Source organism: Engraulis encrasicolus, chromosome 3 (assembly GCF_034702125.1).
Source record: "Engraulis encrasicolus isolate BLACKSEA-1 chromosome 3, IST_EnEncr_1.0, whole genome shotgun sequence".
NCBI lineage: Eukaryota > Metazoa > Chordata > Actinopteri > Clupeiformes > Engraulidae > Engraulis > Engraulis encrasicolus.
The window spans coordinates 17,182,038-17,194,436 of NC_085859.1; the positions used below are offsets into that span (position 1 = coordinate 17,182,038).

The 12,399-nt window shown below is 43.7% G+C and overlaps 1 protein-coding gene across 1 annotated transcript in view; it reads left to right on the plus strand.

The window, feature by feature from the left end:
* The window catches only part of vps13a (vacuolar protein sorting 13 homolog A), a 107,241-nt gene that overhangs the window by 2,272 nt on the left and 92,570 nt on the right, over window positions 1-12,399 (plus strand). Inside the window, exons 4-14 of the mRNA XM_063194882.1 lie at window positions 2,522-2,617; window positions 3,989-4,090; window positions 4,562-4,668; window positions 5,124-5,183; window positions 5,282-5,341; window positions 5,623-5,703; window positions 6,288-6,345; window positions 7,250-7,377; window positions 8,402-8,508; window positions 9,998-10,169; window positions 11,048-11,110. Of these exons, the coding sequence (XP_063050952.1) occupies window positions 2,522-2,617; window positions 3,989-4,090; window positions 4,562-4,668; window positions 5,124-5,183; window positions 5,282-5,341; window positions 5,623-5,703; window positions 6,288-6,345; window positions 7,250-7,377; window positions 8,402-8,508; window positions 9,998-10,169; window positions 11,048-11,110 (1,034 nt within the window). The remainder of the gene's footprint in view (window positions 1-2,521; window positions 2,618-3,988; window positions 4,091-4,561; window positions 4,669-5,123; window positions 5,184-5,281; window positions 5,342-5,622; window positions 5,704-6,287; window positions 6,346-7,249; window positions 7,378-8,401; window positions 8,509-9,997; window positions 10,170-11,047; window positions 11,111-12,399) is intronic.

The window sequence follows — 12,399 nt, forward strand, 5'->3', positions numbered from 1 at the left end:
GCTGGGGTAGCCATCTTCCTTTTCCAACATGACAATTCCCCAGTGCACACAACAAGGTCCATAAAAACATGGATGACAGAGTCTAGCCAGAGAGAGTAGAGAGAGAGAGGTTCCATTGGCCCATTGTTTTCGGGTTCTACTATTGCAAGGGGGGGGTCCCCCTTTAGGCAGACCTAGGCAGACCTAAGGACTGTTCTATTCAATGCTAGGAGTATTATGACACGGCCCTTTCGGCAGACCGGAACCTGGTCATGTTGGGTGCCCATAGCAACCTATTACATTGGCATATCTCTATACTTAAAGAATCTCTGATCTGGTGTGGATGAACTTGACTGGCCTGCACAGAGTCCTGACCTGAACCCGATTGAAATGAACACCATTGGAATAAATTAGAGCAGAGACTGAAAGCCAGGTCTCCTTGACCCACATCAGTGTGTGACCTCAGGAATGCGCTTTTGGAACAATGGTCAAAAATCCTATAAACGCACTCCTAATCTTTTTGAACAGCCCTCCCAAAAGAGTTGAGGCTGTAATAGTAGCTAAAGATGGACCCACATTGAACCGTATGGATTAGAAATGAAATGGCATTGAGATTCATACCGTAGGTGACTCAAGGCAGGTTAGCCAATACTTTTGGCAATATAGTGTATACGCTCCTTAAGACGGGAGTAGGCAACATGACATCTAGTGCTTGACATCTAGCGTATGGTTTCAGGGGAAGTGGCTTTGTGGTCGATTTATTGTCATGCTCCTTTCACACCAGAGCACAGACCAGTCATGGGTAAGCGGTTAGGGTGTCAGTCAGACTTGTAGCCCAAAGGTTGCCGGTTCGACTCCCGACCTGCCAGGTTGTTGGGGTAAGTAATTAACCAGGTCCAGTATTGTCCCCATCCTTCTCCATGACTGAGGTACCCTGAGCATGGTACCATCCCACCGCACTGCTCCCTTGGGGTGCCATTGGGGGCTGCTCCCTTGCATGGATGAGGCATACATGCAATTTTGTTGTGTGCAGTGTGCACTTATGTGCTGTGAAATGTTGTGTCACAATGACAATGGGAGTTGGAGTTTCCCAGGTGGGCTTTCATTGCTTTCATTATGTGAGAGGTTTGGAAAATGCTCTTCAGAAGTCCTCACGTTCTCTCACATTCAAAGACGGCTTATCATTCACATAGCTGAAGTCTAGTCAAATTTTTGTTCCCAACTAAGATTCGTTCAAGCTTCTTGTCATGCCACTGCTTACACAAACTACCACTAATATTTACATTACATTACATCTCGATTGTAAGTCGCTTTTTTTAAAAAGCGTCTGCCAAATGCAGACATAGTTGCAGCAAAGAGTTTCCCCTTGCCGTCCGTTTACAAGATGGTGGAGAATGAAGCAGCACTCTTCATCATTGCAGTCTTTTATGCTCTCTCAGATTGGCAGAGATGAGAAGTCGCATCAAACAGACACGACTGCTCAGCTCGTGGGGTGTGTTCCAATATGTGACCTTGCGTCTTCCACTTGTGCTTGTGGCCTCGTACCAGGAAGTAATACGTTGTGATGACATCACTGACAACAGCATTATATTTCAATATCTCAATATCTCAAAAAGCTCAATTGTAAAGTCATTTTCTCATTTTCATACAGGATGGTAAATGAAGAATAGTCCCCCAAACATTGTTTTGGCTAGGCTGACAGTGGGGAAACTTAATTGTTTTCTCCACGGAGGCGGGGCATCAGCAAAACGTGCGGCCACAAGCCCAAGTGGAGGACGTAAGGTCGAATGCACTCGAGAAGTCGCATCAAACAGACATCACTGCTCAGCTCACTGTGTTCACAGCTCACATGCCAGGCTATGCATTTTTAAGGTTTTCAGAAATAAGGAAGGGAGAGAAAGAGAGGGGAGAGAGGGACTGAGGACTGATCCACCACATGTATTATTTATATGCAATTTTCAAGTCAATATGCTCTTTTTTAATATATATTCTGTATACTTTGAGAGAGAGAGAGAGAGAGAGAGAGAGAGAGAGAGAGAGAGAGAGAGAGAGAGAGAGAGAGAGAGAGAGAGAGAGAGAGAGAGAGAGAGAGAGAGAGAGAGAGAGAGAGAGAGAGAGAGAGAGAGAGAGAGAGAGAGAAAGAGAGAGAGAAAGAGAAAGAGAAAGAGAAAGAGAAGCTTCATACATTTTGATCCACTTTCACAAATGGATCAATGGATATCTGCTTCTCTCTCTCTCTCTCTCTCTCTCTCTCTCTCTCTCTCTCTCTCTCTCTCTCTCTCTCTCTCTCTTACACACACACACACACACACACACACAAATGGTGATGGATTGTCAATTTGTAGTCATTAGGTTTAGCTAATGTCTTTATCTCTGATTGCTTGTGCTGAACTGCTTTTGACTGGCCTTTCTTTCTTTCTTTCTTTCTTTCTTTCTTTCTTTCTTTCTTTCTTTCTTTCTTTCTTTCTTTCTTTCTTTCTTTCTTTCTTTCTTTCTTTCTTTCTTTCTTTCTTTCTTTCTTTCTTTCTTTCTTTCTTTCTAGGTCGTCTTGAACTTAAGATTCCGTGGAAGAATCTCTACACCCAGTCTGTGGAGGCCACTCTGGATGAAGTCTACCTGCTCATTGTCCCCACTGCCAGTAGGTTATGCCTTTTCAGTCACAAAGTACTGCATGTTGCCTATCATGTGTGTTGGAACATACATGGGTTCAACGTGTTTATAAACACCAATCAGAGGTTGAGTTGTGCCCAGCTAGTGTTCTGCAGCCAGGAGAAAACAACACACACACACACACACACACACACACACACACACACACACACACACACACACACACACACACACACACACACCTACACATTCGCTATGAGGACGACGTGAGTGCTACACACACACATCCTCTATGACAGGGGTCGGGAACCTTTTTGGTGGAGAGAGCCATAAACACCCATTTTTAAAAATATATTTTTTGTGAGAGCCATACCATTTTCGCCATTATTTCTAATGCTAATTGTCATGCACAGAAGGGAATAAAAGTAATGCTTACATTGGGGAAGGGAGAGAGCTGACGAAAGAAGAACTATACTAGTTGAAGATGTGCTGATGTTTATTTAAGAAGCCATGCGCATGCATTACCGTAAGTTTCTAACTTTTATGCATCGGAGTTGCCAATGAGAATGAGAATTCAATTCAAATTTAGAACCCATGTATAGCACTGTTTATGTACACGCCCACATTTCTGAAAATCATCCACAGGGGTGTTGTACAGGGGGGTGAAGCGTGACACCAGTGTCACCAGGGCCTCGTGTACTGTATATAGGGGGCCCACACAGTGTCTGATGTACTGTAGGTATATGGCTGGGAGGGGTCCATTGGGGCTCATTGTACATATAGGGCCCACAATTTGCTGCTACGCCCCGGACAATAAATTTACATTTTTTCATTTTTTTGCTACTTTTTAATGCATTGTCCTCTTCTTTACTCTTTGAAGGACAATGCTATCAGTGTTGCAACCGTTCACTGAGCCTTACCCTGTTCTTTTTTAAATTGCTCCTTGTAAGTCGCTTTGAACAAAGGCGTCTGCTAAATACCTATGTAATGTAATGTAATGTAATAATACAGGGCATATTTTATGTCCAGTTCCTCCATTAGACTACATTAGACTGTGTCTACGTAACTGTTTTTCCCTCATTTTCCTGGTGTGCAGTTTTGTGTGTGTGTGTGCGCGTGCATCTTTGTCTGTGTGTGTCAGAGAGACAGCTTCAAGAAGCTATAGCATTGCCCCATATCTGAAAATAATCGAGGGCATACGTTTTATCTTAAGTTCTACCAATAGATGTTTACTGCTGTCTACATAACTGTATTTTTATGTTTTTTTTCCCCCTCATTTTGCGTATGCACACGTGTGCGTTTGTGTGTGTGTGTGCGCGCTTGCGTGTGTGTGCACGCTTGCGCGTGTGTGTGTGTGTGCGCTTGCTTGTGCATGTGTTTTTGTCTGTGTGTGCGTTAGGCATCAAGTATGATGCCGAGAAGGAGGAGAGGCAGCTACAGGAGGCTCGTCAGAGGGAGCTCCAACGCATTGAGGAGACCAAACAAAGAGCAGCTGAACAAGGTGTGTGTGTGTGTGCGTGTGTGTGTGTGTGTGTGCGTGTGTGCGTGTGTGCGTGTGTGCGTGTGTGTGTGTGTGTGCGTGCGTGCGCGTGCGTGCGCGTGCGTGTGCGTGCGTGTGTATGTAAGCAATAAAAGCATGTACAGAATACAAAAAGGTGTGTGTATAATATTGTGCTATTAATCATTAGCACGGTAGTGTCCGTGAATTATTGACTACTACCTTTTTTTTAGTGCAATTACAGTGCTGTACCTTTGCAATTTTGTGTCCAAAATACTGCACTACTACTGAAGTAATAATGTGGCAAAAATGTAACACAAAAATGCGAAAAGGTGTTTTTTCACAGTACAATCTTACTCATTTTAGCATTTGCTTCTGAAGCACGTTTGTGTTGTTGGGCCGTGCATGGTTGTCTATTTGTTAGTTAGTTTGTTTGTTTTTTATTTTGGTTGTTTATTTGTTTGTCTACTTCAGAGAATCCGCAGCAGAAGCAGGACACGTTTGTGGAGAAGCTGGTCACCCAGGTGATCAAGAACCTGCAGGTCAAGATCTCCAACATCCACATCCGCTATGAGGACGACGTGAGTGCAACACACACACACACACACACACACACACACACACACACACACACACACACACACACACACACACACACACACACACACACACACACACACACACACACACACACACACACACACACACACACACACACAGTTTCATTATTAAGATAGCGTTTCTAGTGTTCTGTTGAGTCAAGCATCAAGTCAATCCAGATGGATTTATTTACTGAAGTGTAAATGTTGCAGGACAGCGCTGATAATTGATTTCAAATGCATGTACCTCCATTGGTTCATTATTTGGACTAATGGGTTAGAAAATTTTACCTTCTACATAGGGTGCAACAAAACAAAAACATGAATTGACATTTTGAAGATCACAGGTTACAGCAACAAACTGTGGTTTGTTATTGAAGTCAACAATGTCTGTTGTGTTCATGTGTGTGTGTGTGTGTGTGTGATTATCTTTGCAGATAACGAATCCCGCCTCCCCCATTTCATTTGGAGTATCTTTACAAAACCTCAGTCTACAGGTAAACATCGGATTATCATTATTATTGTTGTCATAATGGTCGGTAGTATGTTATTGGCATGACTTTGGTATGTAACTTCACTCACATTTCTTCTGTAGACGTCAGATTCAAACTGGATGCCATGTCTGTTGGACGATAAAGCCAAACTTTTCTTCAAGGTAACTAAAATGTGCTCACTTTTGAACAAAGAAGACATAGACTTTGAACATGGTGTGAACGTTTTTTCCCTCCCCTGCACACCACTGCATAACTATCCTTCATACTTTGAGAAGAAACACTGTCTCTCTGTGTGTGCTGAATGTGGTGTTAACATAACAGTGCATAGCTATCCTTCAATACCTTGAGAATTGGTCAAAGAAATGTAAGATCTATAGTGTGTGTGTGTGTGTGTGTGTGTGTGTTTAATGTGGTGTTTCTATGTTTTCTTTGTTATCTGCAGTTGGTGCGGCTAGACAGCCTGTTTGCCTACTGGAATACCAACTCTGAGCTCTACTCTAACCATAACCCTGATGAGGCTCTGGTGAGCACACACACACACACACACACACACACACACACACACACACACACACACACACACACACACACACACACACACACACACACACACACACACACACACACACACACACACACAAAACACATCAGCAAATTGAATGGCACGTATACCCATCGTAAGAGAGAATAGACGAACTCAACTTAAGATGAAATGCGTGTTTTTTTCTTAGTTAAAAATCATCCAGTAAACCATCAATAAATAAATAACAAGATGAAGCATGAGGGTATGGCTTTCTCTGCTTTATATGGATCAAAGATGGGTTTTTTTTGGGCTCAGACGTCAGGTGGCACAACGGCATCTAATGCCCATAAATTAATTAGTAATTGGTGGTTGATCTGCTTCTATGAATAGGTTTGTCAGATAGTCCACTAAAAACAAAGAACAACAAAAAATCCATACAATAGTGGCACTGGCTGTCGTTACATTGCCCTGACGTATGCTGCTGCTGAAACATCACTGACCCATATACCGTATATCCATGGCCGATGAGCGTCTCTGATGTGACCGCTGTTTCTGTTTTTTTGTTCTGCTTGTGTCTCCTCCAGAGATGTCTGAGAACAAGTGTTGCCATGGAGGGCTCCATCCCTTCAGATTATCAGTATGGTACGGTATGCTCTTCTTATTGTGCGTCTGCGTGCGTCTGCGTGTGTGCCTGTGTGCGTCTGCGTGTGTGTGCGTGCGTGTGTGAGTGTGTGTGCGTGACTGTGTCCGTGTGTGGCCGTGTGTGTCCATGTGTGTCGGTGTTTGCATTGGGGGAGTTGCTATTTGTACTGTGTAACCAGACGTGTTATACTGCTGTATTGCTGCCACTTCCTTCTAAGTAACATTGTTGACTTAAAGGGGTATGCCACTATTTTTGGGGATTAATACAGTTAAAATCGTTGGCCAGGGTTTATAAAGGTGGTAAAGTGTCTTATTTTTCATGTTAATGTAGCTAAGCTAGTGAAAGTCAATGCATCACTGTAGCATGTAGCATGCTTCACGGATCCATTGACTTTCACTAGCTTAGCGACATGTTCCCTCTTAAAGCAAGACAAGTCCTAAAGCAATACAACGCTTAACATGAAAAATAAGACACTTTGCCACCTTTATAAACCCTGGCCAACGAGGTGGCATACCCCTTAATTGAGTAGCCCATTACACCTGTCTTGAGTGTTCATACACCTGTCTTTAGTAGTCATATTCCTGCAGGATTGCAATACAAGACTGTAAATTGGAATAATGCATTATTTGGTCCCACTTAAAATTAGTGTACATTTTACAGTGTAGCATTGTCAGTCAGTAGATGCATAAAATGATGTAACAACATGTACTACAGTTATTACACAGTTATTCTGTTGTACCTAATGAGTAAGTACACTAATTAAAGCCCCCTTAAAATTGTGTTACCAAGAATCTCTAACGGGTCTTTCAGAGCTGTAGTAGCCAGTGTGCAGATGAAATTCTACTTCTGTGCTTCCACTATAGGCCTATATAGCATTGTGTTGGTGTGCTTGTGTGTCCACAGTATTCAGGCCCATCTCGGCGCGTGCCAAGCTGCGTATGAACCCGAGGTCGGACATCGACTTGTCGGCCCCTAAGTTTGACCTGATGGTCGACCTCCCAGGTGTGGCAGTGGAGCTGTCCAGGCCACAGGTGAGCCTTCTTCACCTTCTCCTTATCTCACTCATTTACAACATCTAACACCGAAAACACACTAGGGGTGAATTTCTCAAAACCAAAGTTGCTTACTACATTAGCTACCGGTACTTTGTTGTTTTCAATGCATTTTCCCATTGGCAACTGCCAAAGTTGCTAACAGGCTAACAACTTCTCTTTTGAGAAACTCACACCAGAGGCGACCTAGCTGAAGAACCACTGGACTGAGCTCATAGCAAGAGTGACACTAGCGATGGAAATGACTGAATGTAAGCATTCCGATACTCTAGTTCAGTGATTTTCAACCTATGGGCCGGGGCCCACTGGTGGGCCGTGAAGGTATTCCAAGTGGGCCTTGAAATCATTTTCTGAAAATTATAATCATATTTTGGTGTGTGTTGCTGTTGATTTATTTGAGTTTTATTCTTAATTGGGCCCCGAATATTTGTGATAATTTCAAGTGGGCCCCAAGTTGAAAAAGGTTGGAACCCCTGCTGTAGTTGGCTGCGGTGGCTGTCGCTGAACCGCATCATTGCTAATTTTAGCATAATATTCGCTCGTGACCCAATACAAAGTCAATGACTTCTGTCACAGTTAGGGCTGTAACGATACACTCAACTTACGATTCGGTTCGTGTCACGATACACCTCATGATTTCTGAAATGCATCTTCTTTGAAGCTGGGAAGCGCTATCACATCAAATTATATGGTTGTTTTCTGGACTAACAAAACTTTGGAAGGGCGTATCGCGATACTGCCTCCTTACCTCACAATACAGTATCGTGACTCTGAGTAGCGCGATTTCTCTGTTCGATCCAATATCATTACAGCCCTAGTTGCAGTAGTCGCTCTAGTCGTGTCTGGTCTGTTCGTGCCATGAGCTGTTTCAACACAGTTATAAACACATGCTCAATGACTGATTGCACAAACATGCATCCACATCATGATTACTGTTGCTGATTTCCTTGCGCCCTTTCACCTCTGCCCTTTGACCCCTGTTTGTGTATTCCTCTGAACACAGTACATCAGCATTCTGGAGCTGCTGGGGTCAGTGGACATGATGTCGCGCAATCTGCCCTACAGGAAATACCGACCAGACCTGCCCCTTCACAACAACGCCTTCTTATGGTTAGTGTGTGTGTGTCTGTGTGTGTCTGTGTCTGTCTGTGTGCGTGCATTTGTGCATGCATGTATTTTCTGAACTATGGTGTTGAGCATTTTGTTGTCGATTTTTCTCACAGAATAATAGGAAGTGCGTCCTTGAGGTATACCTATACAACAGCATTTGTCATGACTTCAAATACTCGAACTCAGGCACAGACATCGAAATGATGCAGAATTGGCCAGTAAAAAAAAGGTTATAGCAAGTGGACATGAAACATGACTTGCAGATCAATATCAAGCTCAAGACACTACAGTAGCACAGTTTCCTCCATACTGTACACAACAAAGAGCAACTGGAACAAATTGGCTATAAAACCGAAGTGAAAAGCCATGGGAATGGCTACAGGTTTCAGAATCAGAGTTTAAAGGATCACTAAGAGCTTAACTCAATGCAGACCATAGGCTACTGTAGGAGGACCTTAAAAGAGAGAGCATTGCTTGATTGGAGAGTAAGGTGCATACAATGGGGCACCTAAGTCTCCACCCCTTCCGGGCGGCTCATGGGGCCCGTGAAAGCCAAAACTTTTCACTGGGCTGTAATGAACTGATCAAAGCTATTTTCTGATCCATCTCGCATTCCCCCGTTGATCACACATATGATAACCAATGGTGTGCTTGTTGACTTCACTTGGCAAGCGATTTTTGAGTTGTTCGTGCAAAACTATGTAATTATTTGGACTACACAACAGAAGTCGCATGTCCGACGTGCAGCCATTTCAGCTGCGGCGCAGCATTAGGGTTGGCTGTGCCTCGGTTCACGTCAAATATACGAGGCGCACAATGTAGTCTCTCACACAGTTCTGCACAAAAGCTAAAATAACCTTTCTTGCGTGCCGAGAATGAGTGGTCTTGCGACACAAATCCAAACCTTTAAAATTCACTGCCATCATAGGTGAATTGAAATCAGGCGCACATGCCAAACGGGATGAGGATTTAGCTTGACTCGCTCCATTTACTCCTATACAAATGTTTGAGAGCTACAGCTCCATGGCTCGGAAGTAGAACTAATGTGCCCCATTCCTGAGAGCACCTGCGCCAGCTGACCCACTTGAGGCAGAGCAGATGACAGAATGACGACACGTAGAACATGCAGCAATAGCACTCACACTCCAACCAGGGGACTATAGTATGCCAAGAACCTGCCCAAGCAGTAAACCAGGTTAAATTAACCTTGAGGTAGAGGTAAATCATCAAATTTGAGAGCCTGGAGTCCTCATTTTCTCAACTAAATGACACCTATGGGCTATCTATTAGAAGATTTACTACATCATGATGAAGATGCTGAATGTTTTTTTCCATATTGTTTTAACTTTAGGAGTACAGTGTGATGAATGTTTCCCCTGTTGTTATGATCCTGTCAGGTGGCATATGTGATGGGGAAGTGAATATGAATTGTGACTTGCAGATCAAGATCAAGATCTGCTAAGTGTAATGTAATGTAAAATCCCGTTAGGTGGCGCTACGTGATCGTTGGGATCCTGGAGGTGAACGTGAAGCCGAGTCTGCACATGTGGTCGTGGTCTCATATCAAGCGGCATCGGCAGGAGGTGAAGCGCTACCGGGAGCTCTACAAACACAAGATCACCAACAAGAAACCCAAGGAGTTCATGCTCAAAGACCTGGAGGTACACACACTCATACTTACTGTTCTGTACACACACACACACACACGCACGCACACACACACACGCACGCACGCACGCACACACACACGCGCGCACACACACAAAGGTAATGAAGTAAATAGGGATTTAATTAAAGTGGTACTTCTATTGTTACATTATTTGTATTTGCTTCATTGAAATATTTTTTTGCTCGTTTTATTACCTGTGTTGCATTATGACAAAGACAATTTCCTTCTTTACACTCATGCAAAATGCAGCAATAAACCTCACATCCTGTTAAATAGGAAAAGCTGCACACCTCTGTAGGATATTAGCCCAGTGGGGTTGTCATTCAAGTGTAAAGAAGTCCCGCAAAATGTCTATTCCACCAACAAACTTCAATACAACATGTCAGTCATCCGACCTTCTTCTGAAGAAGCGGTCAGATGACCAAAACTTTGTATGAAAGTTTGTTGGTGGAATGGACAGTGTACGGGATTTCTTTGCACTTGAAATCGGAAAAGCTAAACACGGGCAGTCATGGGTGAGCGGTTAGGGCGTCAGACTTACATCCCAGAGGTTGCCGGTTCAACTCCCGACCCGCCAGGTTGGTGGGGGGAGTAATCAACCAGTGCTCTCCCCCATCCTCCTCCATGACTGAGGTACCCTGAGCATGGTACTGTCCCACCGCACTGCTCCCCATGGGGGGCCACTGAGTGCTGCCCCCTTGCACGGGTGAGGCATAAAATGCAATTTCGTTGTGTGCAGTGTGCAGTGTTCACTTGTGTGCTGTGGAGTGCTGTGTCACAATGACAATGGGAGTTGGAGTTTCCCAATGGGCTTTCTTTCGCTTTCATTATTTTCCAGTTTACTGATTGGTCCTGTTTGTCTGTTTCCAGGAGACGGAGAAGAGGTTGGACATCTTCAATATCACCCTGGCGAGGCAGCAGGCGGAGGTGGAGGTAGAGTGTACAGCATTCATCAGTTTATTCTTTCATCCATCTATCCGTCCGTCCGTCCGTTTATGAAAATGCGTCTGTTCATCCATATCATGGGTGAAATGGTTTTGCATAGTAGCTCAGTCTAGTCTGTCTGTTCTTGAGGACTGTACATAGTTGTGTGGCAAAAAGTGCCAGTACTCAACTGAAAAAAAATGTAGTAATGTTTAGGTACGTTGTAAAATGTCCCGGTACTCTATGGCTACAATTAAGAAGTGTTGGTACTCCATACTGGTGTCTACTGGCCCACTAGCATACAGGGACAGGTTATGATTCCATGGGCCCCTGGGACAGACAGGAAGAAAGACTGCCTACTCTCTTTTATTCGATTACATGTATGTCCTCTATTGGTCATCTGTGTTTCCTCCAGTCAGCATTATTGATTACCACAGTGTATTTACAGGACCAACTGGACTGAGTCTTCATTAGTAATTAGAGTTATTAATTGTGGTGCGTGGGCAGTGCGCTTAAGCCAGGGTAATTGGATACAGTATACATACTACGTCAATGTGCATTAGTGATTATTAGGGTCGATTGATCCATGGTGAACTTCAACTAAGCATACAGACACAAACACAAACGTTTCCCAATACCAAACAACCACAGCATGTCTGGTTTACTGTTGAGGCCCCTTGAGTTGAGCTTGTGCTTGAGCCATTGCTTACAATACACAGTAAATGTTGTGGTGTTAATTCAACTCTTAGAGAGTTCATTTGAGTCCAAATGATGTCAAATCAACTCTCTAAGTGTTAAATGAGCACTGCAGAATTTACTGTGTATAAGGGGTGGGGCGTCGGGGGGCGGCTGCTTGTGGCCTCGCGCTTTGCTAATGCCCAAAAACAATTAAGTTTCCCGCTGTCAGCCTAGCCACAATAACTTTTGGGGAACTTTACCCCATTCAACGTCCCGATTGCAAATTAGAAAATAACCCTTGAACTGCACTTTTGCAAGATATTGAATTAAACTTCTGTCGTTTATGACATCTTGTGACGTCATCACAAGGCCACAAGCAACCCCCAATGCTCTGTATCTATAGGGACATATACGCACACAATATCTGAACCATACCATAAACTGGTACCCCTACTGAAGGATGCCATTTTACAATATGGTTTGATACACTACATTGGATACGGTTCAGAAAGTCTTACAATGTAAACGCACACAATAGTGAACCGAAGTGGACTGTACTGTACTGTACTGCTTGTTGGAAACGGGTCTTATGTGCTGAGGGTGTAAGTAATAATCTATAT